This window comes from Sinocyclocheilus grahami, unplaced genomic scaffold (genome assembly GCF_001515645.1).
Source record: "Sinocyclocheilus grahami isolate Dianchi unplaced genomic scaffold, SAMN03320097.WGS_v1.1 scaffold786.1, whole genome shotgun sequence".
Classification (NCBI taxonomy): Eukaryota; Metazoa; Chordata; class Actinopteri; order Cypriniformes; family Cyprinidae; genus Sinocyclocheilus; species Sinocyclocheilus grahami.
The window spans coordinates 54,348-70,016 of record NW_015505965.1 but is presented as its reverse complement, the minus strand read 5'-3'; the positions used below and the strand labels follow the sequence as shown (position 1 = coordinate 70,016).

The window sequence follows — 15,669 nt, the reverse complement described above, 5'->3', positions numbered from 1 at the left end:
TCTTTATTTACCTGAGCTTTTCTAATTTCATTTTCCAAACATACAACAGGGTCCATTGTTCCTCTTCCTTTTCTAAAACCACTTTGATATTTAGTTAATATTCCTCTCTTTTCCAATAAATATGTCAAACGGTCTGTAACCATCCTTTCCATTAATGTACATATATTCGAAGTAAGAGCTACTGGCCTATAATTAGATGGTTTAGAAGGATCTTTGCCAGGCTTTCTTATTGGAATTATTATAGCTTCTTTCCAAGCATTTGGTAATCTTCCTTCCTCCCATACTCTATTATACAAATCTAAACATTTGCCCATAGCCCCATCTTTCAGATTATATTTGTGATCTGATCTTTTGCTGGAGACGACAGTGTATTATTTAAATTACTAATTGCTCTTTTCAGTTCATCTAGAGTAAACAGGAGGTTAACTGACTGATCTTCTATTCCCCCATTTTTTCCTAGATCTTCTAGATGTTGTCTCTTTGTTATTTCCCTCCTCCTCCTTCCTTCTTCACTCAAATACACTGTTCTCTACATCTTGTAGCAACATGCCCAAATCTTTGGCAATTAAAACATCTCATTGGTCCCGGTATAAACTCTCTTACGATATAACTCATTACCCCCAACATCACTCTTTTTGGAATTTCCTTCCCTATGAATTCTATCACTACTGTTTCAGTGTCCTTCCTAACTTTAGCCTATAAGCATTCACTACTTTTCCTCCCTTTAGATTACCTTTAAATTCTTCCATGCCTATGTTAAGAGGAACACCGAAAACAATCCCTTTTTGACCCCTAGCTTTACTTCTAGTTCCAACTCTGTTTGTGCTGACAACTTTAATCCCTCCTATTTCCTTTACTTTGAGAGCTTTATTGGCCTGTTCTTCATTATTACATCCAACTAGCAAATTTCCATCAGAGAGTACTTTAGCAAACCCAACATTTCCTATTTCCCTATTTATGATCTTTGTCAGTTTTAACGGATTAATTTTGCTTACCCCTAACTGCTCCCCAAATCTCACAATGCACTTAATGCTATCCCCACTCTTTTCGTCAGATTCATCAATATCACTCCTTTTCTTCCGTTTTTCTCCTCGACTATTTCTAACTTCCCTCCACCGGTTCCCTAAATTTCCACCATTCTCCTCTTCACTTCCTACATCCAAAAAAAAAAATAGGGAGGTGGCCAGAAGAGACCCTCAGATTTCTAACCCACACTCAATAACCACGACACACACACACACTTGAGAAAACAAAGCAAAAGTGTTAAGCACAGCCCTCCATGTGGACACACCAGTACAGGACACCATGGCCAACCCCTCCCACTTTAAAGGGGTCATATGATGCGATTTAAATTTTTCCTTTCTCTTTGGAGTGTTACAAGCTCTTGGTGCATAAATAGATCTGTAAAGTTGCAAAGACTAAAGTCTCAAATCCAAAAAGATATTCTTTATAAAAGTTAAGAGTCAACCACGCCTACCTAAAACGGCTCGTTCTAACACGCCCCCACATGCCTACGTCACTATGTACTTTGTTTGGCCTTCCAAAAGAGGACGATATCTGCTTCGTCATGCCTGGAGCTGATCCGTGCTGGTCGCTGAGGAAATACATCAACTTTGCGCTGTGGATCGACGGATCGGCTTTCACCGTGGACGAAGCAGAGTCCAGCCCGGAGTCGTCACATGTGCCGCAAGCCTGCCGGACGCCCCTTCGTCGAATCCGCTGGCCGCGCCGTTCTCAAGCCCACCGCCTCTGCTCACTCAAGCCGGCCTCCGCATACTCTAGGCCGCGGTGTGTGACGCTTTTTCATTGTGAGACCTTTGTTTGGTCTTCCAAAAGAGGACACGACTAGAAATCAGTGGTTAAGTTGTATTTACAACACTGTTCCAGAACACTTCAACCCAAATATTCAGATGTGTAGCACATTTTATGGAGGACTGTTTCCTGATCCTGGTAGAGTAGACTACAATGCCAGCTGTTCTGACTCACAGACTGTAAGTACGTTTTTTATATTTAAAGAATTTGCCACTGATGATTCAAACGCATGTTTTTTGGGCAGTGTAGAGTTGGGCTTGTTGTTTGTAATCTCGCCGATCACAAATGCAGACATGGTTTTATGTTACGCTCCGGCCGGACACGGCATCACAGTATAGTAAGGGTGTAACATTTTCATCACACGCTTGAGGTATTCGGCCAATTACAACGCACTGGATAGCTGGCCAATCAGAGCACACCTCACTTTTCAGACCGATGAGCTTTGTAAAAATCAACGCGTTTCAGAAAGGCGGGGCATAGAGGAGAAACAATAATGTACAGTATGTGGAAAATAATGTGTTTTTTAACCTTAAACAGTATAAACCCATTTCATTACACCAAATACACCAAATAATGTTCTTTTTAGAAGCATCATATGACCCCTTTAAATGCATAGTGCTTGAGCCTGTTATTTCTGCTAACAGCTATATTGTTTGTTTGTTTGTTTGTTTGTTTATTTTAAATATATAAATGTCTCTTGCTTTATGCCATCATACTGGTGATAACATGTATTTGTCTTTTATTTAGCTTTAGACCTGGTTGGTGGCAGTGAAAGAGGAGAGTCGAGATCTGAATGAAATGGAAGAGAAAGATCAGTATGAGAAACATCATGATTCCATAACTGGAGGAAAATCACAGACTGAAAAGTCTTCCTCTCAAAAAGGAGCTCAGAAAACAGACTACAAGTCAATTCATCTGCCAACCGTGTGGAAAGACTTTTAATAAAAAAGAAAACCTTAAAGTCCACATGAGAATTCACACCGGAGAGAAGCCTTACACCTGTCCTCATTGTGGAAAGAGCTTCCCACGAAAAGAAAGTCTTAAGAGACACATAAGAGTTCACACTGGAGAGAAGCCTTATACCTGCCTTCACTGTGGAATGAGCTTCACATATAAAGGAACCCTTTACTCCCACTTGAGAATTCACACCGGATAGAGGCCTTTCACATATCTTTAGTGTGAGAAGAGTTTCACACATCAGAGAGATCTGAAAAATCACCTTTTCATTCACTCTTCACTCAGGAAGAGTGTACCTGTGGGTCCTTGAAAAAGCATTATATTTCAGCAATCTAAAAACAATAAAAAGACAGAGAATACACCTTAAAAGGCAAACGTGTTTTTGATTGGCTAGAAATTGTCATGTCCACTAATTTACCTTCTAACAGTGCTACCAAATTTGGCTCCATAAATGTTTCGTTATTCCATATGTCTTTACAGAACTGTATATGCTTAATAAGTGCTGTTTGTACGTGTAAAGTATGCACACTTACCTATTAATTACCTATTAATTCATTCATTCACTTACCACTTACCAGCTCTCAGTGATATGTGTCAGGTCCCCGCTATGATAGCAGCAACATTCACAAATGTTTACGGAACAAGCGGGAACCCAGTGTGCTTTTAGCTTTCTCTTTCTGTTTTATCACATGATAGAAAGTCTAAGGCCTTCTCAAGCCGTACGGCTGACTTATCTAATCTGCGGCCTATTATGCATCAAACTAAGATTGCTGTAAAGACACAAAGCAATGCCATCAAGTTAGCATTTTTAAACATTCGCTCACTAAAAAAATGTATCATTTCTGATCAATGACTTAATAACCACAAACAACCTGGATTTTATGTTTCTAAATGAAACATGGCTAGAAGACAGCTGCAGTGGAACGGTCCTCAATGAAACAGCCCCTCCTAACTTCACTTTCATGAGTGTCTGCAGGACTGTTAGGAGAGGTGGAGGTGTAGCTGCTCTATTTAAAGATGTCTATCAATGCAAGCAAGTGTCATTTGGTCAGTACTTGTCTTTTGAATATCTAGGTATTGTGCTAAAGGTCGAGGTCTAAACATTTCATTCATTGTTATTAAGGACGTAGCACTATCTGATCACTTCTGTATTTTCTTTGATATATTGATCTCTGCTACCACTGAATCTAGATCTGTCTCTGTCAGAAAGAGATGCATTAATGAGAACACCAGTGTGCTATTTATGAAGGCTATATCTTTAACACCAAGCATTTCTGCAGACTCTGTTGATCTTCTGGATTCCTTTAATTCAAAAGTTAAGAATGTTATTGATGATATTGCTCCTGTAAAAGTCAGCAAGAAGACTGGCAGACAAAAATCACCTTGGAGAAAATCAACAGCACGTGCACATTTGGGCGGCATTATGCTAATATTTCCACATAGTGAGGTAGATATGTGGGGGCGTGTTAGAACGAGCCGTTTTAGGGGGGCGTGGCAGAGTCTTAACTTTGATAAAGAATATCTCTTTGGTTTTGAGACTTTAGTCTTTGCAACTTCAGGGATCTTATCTATGCACAATCAGCTTGTAACACTCCAAAGAGAAAGGAAAACTTGAAATCGCATCATATGACCCTTTTAAGATAATAAATGATATTCGCTTAAATTCTGATTCTGGCCAAGTATAAGTGCTGGTACTACTAGATCTCAGTGCTGCGTTTGACACTGTCGATCATAACATACTTCTAGAGAGACTGGAAAACTGGGTTAATGGTCTCCTCACTGGCCTTCCCAAGAAGACCATTAGACAGCTGCAGCTCATCCAGAACGCTGCTGCCAGAATTCTGACTAGAACCAGAAAATCTGAGCATATCACACCAGTCCTCAGGTCCTTACACTGGCTTCCAGTTATATTTAGGATTGATTTTAAAGTACTTTTACTAATTTATAAATCACCCAATGGCCTAGGACCTAAATACATAGCAGACATGTTCACTGAATATAAACCTAACAGACCACTCAGATCATTAGGATCGAGTCAGTTAGAAATACCAAGGGTTCACACAAAACAAGGGGAATGTGCTTTTAGTTATTATGCCGCCCGCAGTTGGAATCAGCTTCCAGAAGAGATCAGATGTGCTAAAACATTAGTCACATTTAAATGCACACTCAAAACTCATCTGTTTAGCTGTGCATTTATTGAATGAGCACTGTGCGGTGTCCGAACTGATTGCTAGTTAGAGAGCTCAAAATTAAGAGCTTCAAGCCATGTTCAGTGTCCAGTTTGAACAAAGAAATAAAGTCACTGAATTGACTTGGGGACTTTAATGAACTTTAAAGGGGACTCCACCCTCGTTTTAGTTATGATATTGTGTCTCAGTCTACATCATCATCTCCAAACCTTATTCCTGAAACAAGGAGATTCTGGCCACATCTCGGATCAAGAGCCTTGCATCTGTGTCATCTTCACATTTACAGTGTCTCACAGGTAAGTAAAACATTGTTACTATTCTGCAGGTGAATATGACAGTGTTCCTCAGTCTTACAGGATCACCCCCTCATTGCTGATTTTGCAGAGACAAAATGGCCAGTTCTGGCCAGTTGACATCTGTTTGTAATGTACATGTTTAACAACCTAACAGCTGTCATTTAGAGAGTATCATTATGGATGTAAGTGATTTGTGGATTTCCAGCATGTACGTTAAAACGGAAGATAACGTAATGTTGTAATGGATCAGTGCTGGTTAGTAACTGATTAGCTGAGCTGAGTATTGGTCTTTCACTGATCTCTCTGATAATGAGTGCTATAGTTCTGCTGATTGGATTAGAGCTGCTGCTAGGTATTTTGTTCTCCAAACTTCACTAAAACACTAATGTAACATTACATACTTTTTAAGATTTACTACTAGAGTTTGATTTTCTAATAAACTGGTTATTACATCTTGTATTTATTAACGGATCTATTCACTCTTAATAAGGGAAGATGAGGAGTAACAGCTGAATATGTTGAAAGATTATACTGTACTTCAGTTCAGATACATTTACATTGTGACTGTGCCTCAGATGCAGTCAATCAAAACTGTTTCCCAAAGTGTGACCCAAATGGCCCATTAGGTCAGCATTCAATCAATGCATTATCCCTGTTGAAAAAACCAGCATATGCTGGTTAGGTATGTTTTGATGCTGGGATGCTGGTTTAAACTGGTCCAGCAAAGGACCAGCTTAAACCCGCAAAGGACCAGCTTAAACCCGCAAAGGACCAGCTTAAACCCGCAAAGGACCAGCTTAAACCCGCAAAGGACCAGCTTAAACCCGCAAAGGACCAGCTTAAACCCGCAAAGGACCAGCTTAAACCCGCAAAGGACCAGCTTAAACCCGCAAAGGACCAGCTTAAACCCGCAAAGGACCAGCTTAAACCCGCAAAGGACCAGCTTAAACCCGCAAAGGACCAGCTTAAACCCGCAAAGGACCAGCTTAAACCCGCAAAGGACCAGCTTAAACCCGCAAAGGACCAGCTTAAACCCGCAAAGGACCAGCTTAAACCCGCAAAGGACCAGCTTAAACCCGCAAAGGACCAGCTTAAACCCGCAAAGGACCAGCTTAAACCCGCAAAGGACCAGCTTAACCCAGCATCCCAGTGTCAAAACATACCTAACCAGCATATGCTGTTTTTTTCAACAGGGATGGGCTGTCCATGGGGTGTTATTGTATTGTGTGTAGCACATTTGTTATCAGGTGTGTGTGTGTGTGTGTGTGTGTGTGTGTGTGAGAGAGAGTGTGTACTGGTTTATATATCCTGGTGGGGACTTAAACCCGACTACACACAGACTCATGGGGACTTGTGTCACGGTGGGGACCTAAATTGTGGTCCCCACGGGTACAAAAGCTTATAAATCACACAGAATTAAGTTTTTTCTTAATTCTAAATTTTCTTTTAAATCTAAAAATGCAGAAAGTCTCCTGTGAGGGGTAGGTTTAGGGGTAGGGTTGGTGTAGGGCAATAGAATATACGGTCTGTACAGTAGAAAAACCATTACGCCTATGGAGAGTCCCCACAAGGATAGCTGACCAGACAGTGTGTGTGTGTGTGTGTAATGATATGATTTTAGCGAAAAATACTTTTATTGTGTTCTGGCGTTGTGACGTCATGACGCTGCGCCGCGCTCCTGCGTCTGTGATTCGGCTGAAGAAAGGTGTGTGGTTTTAATAGTGTAAAATGATTAAATCAACACGACTCGTTTCGAGAATTGAGCGTAAAAATAAAACGCTTTATTTGTAATGTAATATATTAGTCGTTCATTAATCATGCTGTGCTTTTAAAGCGCACCCACACATGAGTAACAGCAAAGGTGCGTCTCAACTCGCTCCTTTTATCGAGAATCCGTTTATTTAAACAGGAATTCAGTCACTGGCGAGCGGTGCTGGAGAAACGGAGCTTTTAGAATCTCCGAGTCAACTGAATCAATTGCTTCTCAAACGATTCACTGTTTTGAATCGCTCGAATCTGCTGCTTAAAACAAGACCAACACAAACGTGTTTATTGATAACTTTTACAAAAACAACTGCACATGTTCTCATGAAAGTGGGATCTTTTTCATATAATCTACAAATCCGTAAACACTACATACAAATGTATAATTTATTTATTTGAGTGCTAGTTTTGTTTTTTTTGTCAAGTCTATTAACTCTGACTCGCTCCCTTACTAGTGTACTGACTACTGGGAGCTGATTGAGACACACCCAGAGATTTAGTTTGCATTTATTTTTCATTTGGTTAATTATATTCATCTTAAACGGGACAAAGTGTCCAAACACACAGAAAAAACTCCTGGTGAAGCAACTGAGATCCTTGTGACACACTATTAAAAAGATGGAGTTTATTAAAGAGGAGAGTGAAGACATGAAGATTGAAGAAACATTCAGAGCCAAACATGAAGATACTGAGACACAAACAGGTTGGTTTTCATTCTCAAAGCTGAGCTCACTCATCTGACCATTATATGTGACCCTGGACTACAAAACCAGTCACACGGGTCAATTTTTTGAAATTGAGATGTATGCATCATCTGAAAGATTAATAAATAAGCTTTCCATTTATGTATGATTTGTTAGGAACAAAATCTGGAATCTGAAGGTGCAAAAAAATCACAATATTGAAAAAATGACCTTTTAAAGATGTCAAAATTAAGTTCTTAGCTATGCATATTACTAGTTTTGATCTAAGATAGATAGATAGATTCTTAATATCCTAATGATTTTTGGCATAAAAGAAAAATCAATCATTTTGACCCATACAATGTATTGTTGACTATTGCTACAAATATACCCCAGCGACTTATGACTGGATTTGTGGACCAGGGTCTCATTTATAAATTTCCAATTCTAAAGAATAACAGATATGTAAACATGATAGAAATAGGAAAAACAAAATAATTATTTTAAGTAACATTAAACTAGGGGTGTGCACAAATAGTTGGAACATTCGAATATTCGGTCTGTAATTGAAGAGTTAATTTGCAAAAAAAAAAAACGATAAATGGCACTTTAAAAAAAAATGAACTGAGTGCCGTGCATCATTTTCCACATAGCGCGATCTGAATCCTAAACACGTTTTGTCCAAAAAGCCGTTATTGTCCACTTTCAAGGCATCGCAAGTTCACGTTTTACTGCAGAAGCCGACGAGCGCCATTGTTGTTTGTGAACAGAAGCCGATTAGTCCATTTTAGCGAATCAGTGAGCTGTATTCAGGTCAGGTGACACGGCTGCCAGTCACTTTGAAAAGACGCGCTAGCTGACAGGAGTTTCGTAAAAGTTGACAAAGTGATTGAGGATGGATAATTTCGACGAACTTGATGAACCTGTGATGTCTTCTTCATGGCGGAAAAGGAAAATAAAAGCTGAAACTTTTTCACAGAATAGTAATATCTTTTGTAGTTGTTCAAACGTTAAAGGGGTCACATGATGCGATTTCAATTGTTCCTTTCTCTTTGGAGTGTTACAAGCTCTTGGTGCATAAAAAAGATCTGTAAAGTTGCGAAGACTAAAGTCTCAAATCCAAAGAGATATTCTTTATAAAAGTTAAGAGTCAGCCACGCCTTCCTAAAACGGCTCGTTCTAACACGCCCCCACATTGCGCTGTATTCAGGTCAGGTGACAAGGCTACTTTCACTTTGAAAAGACGTGCTAGCTAAGAGGAGTTTCGTCAAAGCTGACTAAAAGTGATTGAGGATGGATAATTTCGACGAACTTGATGAACCTGTGATGTCTTCTTCATGGCGGAAAAGGAAAATAAAAGCTGAAACTTTTTCACAGAATAGTAATATCTTTTGTAGTTGTTCAAACGTTAAAGGGGTCACATGATGCGATTTCAATTGTTCCTTTCTCTTTGGAGTGTTTTATGTTTATGCGGTGCGATGCAATGCAACGCAACACGTAAAAAGACAGTATAATAAGTCATTATAATCAGTAATTATGTCCCCACTGGAAGCAACAAATGCCTCGTTTGTAATGGGTTTTAATGTTTTTGTCTCGTCACGCCGGGACAGCATCACAGTATGGTGAGGGGCATAACATTTCTGTCACACGCTTGAGGTATTCGGCCAATCACAACGCACTGGATAGCCGGCCAATCACAGCACACCTCGCTTTTCAGACCAATGAGCTTTGTAAAAAATCGAGGCGTTTCAGAAAGGCGGGGCATAGAGGAGAAACAATAATGTACAGTATGTGGAAAATAATGTGTTTTTTTTACTTTAAACCGCATAAACACATTTCAATACACCAAATAATGTTCTTTTTAGCAGCATCATATGACCCCTTTAAGAATGTTGTGTACACATAAATGCATATTAAAATTTTAAATTAAGTGATTTTAGTGTTTTTTCATCTAGATGAATCGGCCGTAGCCTTAAAAAATGTCATGTGGTGCGACCATCTCATTGAAAATATTTGGTGGAATTTGAAGAAAGCAGGTACAATGTGAAAACCAACTATTTTCAGTGACCTGGAAGCTTTTTATGCAAGGAATGGGCTGAGATTGTAGTAGAGAGCTGACAGAAGCTTTTAAGCTTTTAATTTGAGGTTATAAATAAAATATTCCACGACAAATTTGACTTTGGGGGTTGAATAATTTTGTACATGAATGTTTAGAGCCAATTTTTTTTTCAATTCATCAAGTTTACATTCTCAGAATCACTCAAATGTGTATTAGGGTTGTTGACATGACATGGCATGGCATTTTCACTGTCACAAGATAAAAATTAAAATAATTACTATTGTCATATTTAAAATGCAGTAAATGGTTAAACATTTCTTTGTCCTACATGGATCTGTTGTAACACACAGGACGTGCAGCTTCTCCACCAGTACCTAGAAAAGAAATCAGTTGAAGCTTCTGAAAGCCTAAAAAATCACGAGTCTTCACAGACATATGCAGAACTTGCCAAAGTGGCACTTGCACAAGTAATAATATTCAACAGGTGTTGTGTAGGAGAAGTTTCAAAAATGACGCTCGAGTGCTTTAAGAAAAGAAACCAGACTGAGCTCCACAAGGACATAGCTCTCGGTCTCTCTCCATTTGAACAAAAAATGTCCAAGCATTTCAGCAGAGTAGAAATCATGGGCAAGAAAGGGAGAAAAGTTGTTATTTTGTTCAATCCTGAACTTGTCAGAACTATTAAACTTATTGTGGAGAAGAGAGATGCATGTGAAGTAGACGGGGAAAACCCCTTCCTATTTGGAAGACCAAAGTGCTCACCCACCAGCTTCTTCAGAGGACAGGACTGCATCAGGCTTTTTGCAAGTCAGTGTGGTGCGAAGAACCCAGAACATCTCAGGTCTACACAGCTCCGCAAGCAAGTGGCAACAATGTCCCAGATTCTCAGTCTTAAGGATAACGAGCTGGACCAACTTGCCAACTTTTTGGGCCATGACATTCGAGTCCATAGAAACTATTATCGGTTGCCAGATGCAACTATAGAGATTGCAAAAATCTCAAAGCTGCTACTAGCGTAAATGGCAAGTTTTCTGTGATCCCACCAGCCAGTTTTAACCTCAAAGTTTAAGTAAGAAATGCATTTAATTTCTTTTTGTTTTTCAATTTATAAAATAAAATCGGGATGGAGTTGACCCAGGAAGAGGCAGAAAGTTCCAATGGTATTTTTAAAATGAATTTTAATATATGTTTGTATTATATTTATACATATTCAGATTTAAGATGGTCAGAAATTGTTTGCATTGTAGAGAAGATGAATAGAGTATTGCTTTTTTTCCATAGGAAAAAGAAAAATGTCCCCAGATGAGGCTGAGAGCTCCACAGGTATGTTTAGGTGTGTGTGTATATATATTGCATGGGTCAAAACATGTCCAGCAATTATAACTGCTATTAGATCAGTACGTCCTTGGCATTTACCGAATTTGGTGATGGATGTTAATCAGAGCATCATTATTTTGTCGTTTGTCAGTCATTGTATTCCTGAGTCAAGTTTTAAGGCACTGTAAACAGCTGAACGAGTGTTACTAATTTCTTAGTCATTACGTAACCATGCAATGACTTTAGTAGTTAAGTGGAGAACCATATAGGCTACAAGAGAAGTCCAAATCCAATATAAAATACTTTTATGAATCAGTTATTTTTAGTGAATCACAAACAAGTATGAAATGATTGGAGCAGTCTCTCAATTAATTTGATTTACTTTCTTAATCATGTCAGACTAAGTTAATCAAGAACAGACTTGTTAATATGACAATGAGCAATTAAATATGGCCACATTATGAGTTTTAACAAAAAGTATAAAGATTGAATAATGTTAGCATATAATGGGCTTAAAGGGGTCATATGATGCGATTTCAGGTTTTCCTTTGTCTTTGGAGTGCTGTGGAAAGCTGTTTGTGCATAGATAAGATCCCTGAAGTTGCTAAGACTAAAGTCTCAAACCCAAAGAGATATTCTTCATAAAAGTTAAGACTAGTCCACGCCTTTCTAAAACGCCTAGTTTAAACACGCCCCCACATGTCTACGTCACTGTGTGGGAAGATTTGCATATCACCTCCCAAATTTATATGCAAAGAAAGAAGGTGTAACTTTGATTCTCGCTGTAGTATTGTTGCCGCCACCGCCATGTCGTGGAGACGCTGTGTATTTCGTAGCAAAATCGAAACGACTTTGTTTGGCCTTCCAAAAGAGGACACAACTAGAAATCAGTGGTTCCAGAAGAGTTCAACCCAAATATTCGAGTGTGTGCAGCGAATTTTACGAAGGACTGTTTCCTGAATCTCGCAGAGTAGCCGTTCCAACTTTACAAAGACAGTCTGGGACTTCTAACTCCCAGCCTGTAAGTATGTTTTCATATTTAAAGATTTTGCCACTGACTATTCAAACGTGAGTTTTGATCAGTGTAGAGTAGCTCTTGTTGTTTGTCATTTCTCCGATCACAAATGCAGACATGGTTTTATGTTTACGCGGTGCGATGCAACGCAACACGTAAAAAGACAGTATAAGTCATTATAATCCGTAATTATGTCCCCACTGAATGCAACAAATGTCTAGTTTATAATGGGTTTTATTGTTTTTGTCTCGTCGCTCCGGGACACGGCAGCACAATATGGTAAGGGGCGTAACATTTTAGTCACACGCTTGAGGTATTCGGCCAATCACAACGCACTTTATAGATGGGCAATCAGAGCACACCGTGCTTTTCAGACCGATGAGCTTTGTAAAAAATGTACGCGTTTCAGAAAGGCGGGGCATAGAGGAGCAACAATAATGTACAGTATGTGGGGAAAAAATTGTTTTTTGAACCTTAAACCGTGTAAACATTGCATTACACCAAATACACAAAATAATATTATTTTTAGGTAGATACATAAATGTAGTTTCATTTGTCTAGGTACAAGGTTTTTTCTATATTACACCCTGTTTTGTCCCACTTCTCAAGAATCAGTGATATATATAAGATAATTTTGACCCAGTTGGTTGGGTTTCTGGTTGATCCAAATTGTTTTATTATTTATTATTGTTTAAAAATGACTATATTGCTGAAAATGAGAAATCTCACGCAGAATTACTAGAGGCAACAGCAATAACCAAAAGGTGGACATTTATTAATAAGCAAGAACAGCCATAGACAAATATTTTTGGTTTTATTTTATTTAAAGAGCACAATTAAAACTAAACAAGATTGACCAGTCTGCTGTATGATAACAACAACAGCTAATAAAAAAATTAAACCAACATCGCAGAAAGGAAAGAGACTGACAAATAATTAAGCAAGTAAAACAACAGGAAAATTTTTCCATCACAGGAAAAAATGAGAGCCACTTTGTTAGATCAATCTGTTGAGCCAAAAGCTAACTCTACTATATATTATCTAAAATTTCTTTTAAAAGAGCCCAATGTAGGTGAAGTCTACGATATTAAGGCAAACTATTCCAAAGCTTTGGGGCCACCACTGAACATGCCTGGTCACCACTCAGTTTTAATCTTGTCCTAGGGATGTCTAAAATCATCTGGTTAAATAATCTTAGATTCCTTTAATCTAAATAAAAATATAAGACGGATTCAATTTATTTGGATGAATACAGTATAGTTTACAATATTACATACATTGAAACTTGTGGTAACACTTTATTTTAAGGTCTCCTTGTTACACGTTACATGTACTTACTATTATAAAAACAATTAATTATGCATAATTACATGCTAGTAACCCTTAGCCAAAACCTAATCATATATACATATCATTTTTTATTTCTTGACATTCAAGAGTCAAATGTCGCCCATGATGACCGCATTCATTGTGTTTCATCTGCTCGCTCTGAGGCATAAGTAATTTATTATGTATGAAAATTATTATATTCTCCTACTTTTCTTAGTCATTTATAGTGCCAGTTTATCAGGAAGTGACGATTTTGTTCTCTTTGACTTGTTAGATGGAAACGATGCTTGTTTGCAAATGTTTTAAGCGATATTCCAGTTTTGCGCATAAGTTATTTTTCGCAACTTTGGATAGAAACCCAGCTAGTGTGTCTCTAAAATCTGAGCCGGTGATGGGCTGCTGTTTGCAGGGGAACTGCGAACCTCAGACCACTGGCTCGCGTTAGCTGAAAGGTTCCGTGACTGACTTCATAACCTGTCCATAAACAATCAGTACTGAGATTAGAGAACATATTTTAACATTAAAATACATTTAAATAAGTATTATAACAAATACAATCAGTTTGTAATGCAAGGCTAAAAACGACCGTTGCTGACACATTCAGTGCATAGTGAAGACTTTATAGATAAAATAAAACATATGCAAACTTTTATTTAACTTAAGAAGGGCACCAGTGAGGCAGCAATAAGAACCGCTCTCTCCTGAAGAGGATGCAGAAAGCCCACGCTCTGACTGTAACCCAACAGCTGGGGTGAAGAGAGGCATGTATAGTTTCAGCTGTCAGTGAATATATTTATTTATTTTGCAGAGGCCAAATCAAGGAGACTTGTGAAAAGGTCATGGAGCCCAGATGAAGTGAATGCAGTCATGAAACATTTCAAAGCCCATATTTCAAAAGGACACCTCGTAACAACGGCAGAGTGTAAGCAGTGCAAGGCTGCAGAGGACCCTGTTCTAAGAGAAAGAACAGTACAGAATATAAGGGATTTCGTAAGGAACCGAGGTTTGCAGTTAAAGAAATGTTCTTAGATTAGTTCGTTTTGTTGACCCAGTGAAGTTCAAAAGAAAAGATGTAAAAGAAAAGAAAAATGTAAAAACTGTACCTCTAGGGGTACAACAGCTTGAGTTCTGGGTAATCTTGATAAGTTTTACAGTACATGACAACCATTTCTAGATCATTTGGACCAATGTAATGCTTACTCTGACCAGCAATGTAGTGCTTACTATTTGTCTTCCCCCTATTGAGTGCTTCTTTGTTTTTCCACTGAAACTGCTTTTATGCCCTGACTGCTCTTTTAAATAATTTTATTATAGTTATTATTTTATGTATTTTGTTCTTTTATTGTTGTTTTGTTTGTTGTTTATTGTGCAATGTAAAACTAATAAAAAAAACTACAAAAGCAGTTTAATCAGTCAAAGAGCAGCCAGTGATTCCCTCTCTTCTTTTATTGTTAGATTAACATTAATGAGACAGATGGCCTATTAAGTCCTACTGTACTGCACGGATATAATGTTACACATCAGGGGCCGGTTGCACCAGCTAGACGTAAAAACGCTGGGTGTAAGCCCTCCGCTGGGCTTTGCAACGTCCTGCTTTACGATAAATATTTACACCTGTTGCACCAACTGAAACTACGATCAGGCGCAACTACGCCCGGCGTAGACAATGCGCATCCACGCCGACACATTGTCCCTCAGTATAGATATAGCTGAGACGACGTTCACGCCGCAATGGCTACAACTACTAATATAGAACTGAATTGCTCAAGACATAATATAAGTGAAATCACCACGCTATGATTTCATTGAGTAAACATTTCCTAACAAGTCCACGTTTTTATATCTGAAGTCTCCCTGCACACTCCCATGACAGATTTCATCAAAGTCAAGTCAAATATAATAAATGTAATACAATGCTTCTCCAGAGTTATTTTTTTTATAGCCGACTATCAAGTTTATGTACAATGAATGTCTTTCCTGAGGTAATTGTGACTTTATGTGACATTTTATGTTTTGCTGTCTTTCTGTGGCTGAAAAAACTAGTTTATGGTTTGTATTTTGTGATAAAATTCACAGAATTTGAAAGCTGATCATTTATTTCTGATTAAAAGTAACAAAGCACAAAACTTATCGCGATTATTGGATGGCAGGCACGCTACAAATAATTAATTGAATTAAAGACGTGAAATATTTTCAAGCACACTGTCCTTCCAAGCAAGGTGTCAAATGGTTCAGTTTCTTTTAATAA

General features: G+C 38.3%; 1 protein-coding gene across 1 annotated transcript; it reads left to right on the top strand.

The window, feature by feature from the left end:
• Nucleotides 1–5,430: 5,430 nt before the first annotated feature.
• On the top strand, nt 5,431–10,779 carry LOC107561643 (uncharacterized). The gene is made up of 2 exons (XM_016246116.1): nt 5,431–5,436; nt 10,111–10,779. The coding sequence occupies exons 1-2, from the start codon at nt 5,431–5,433 to the stop codon at nt 10,777–10,779; spliced, it is 675 nt and encodes a 224-aa protein (XP_016101602.1).
• Nucleotides 10,780–15,669: the final 4,890 nt, after the last annotated feature.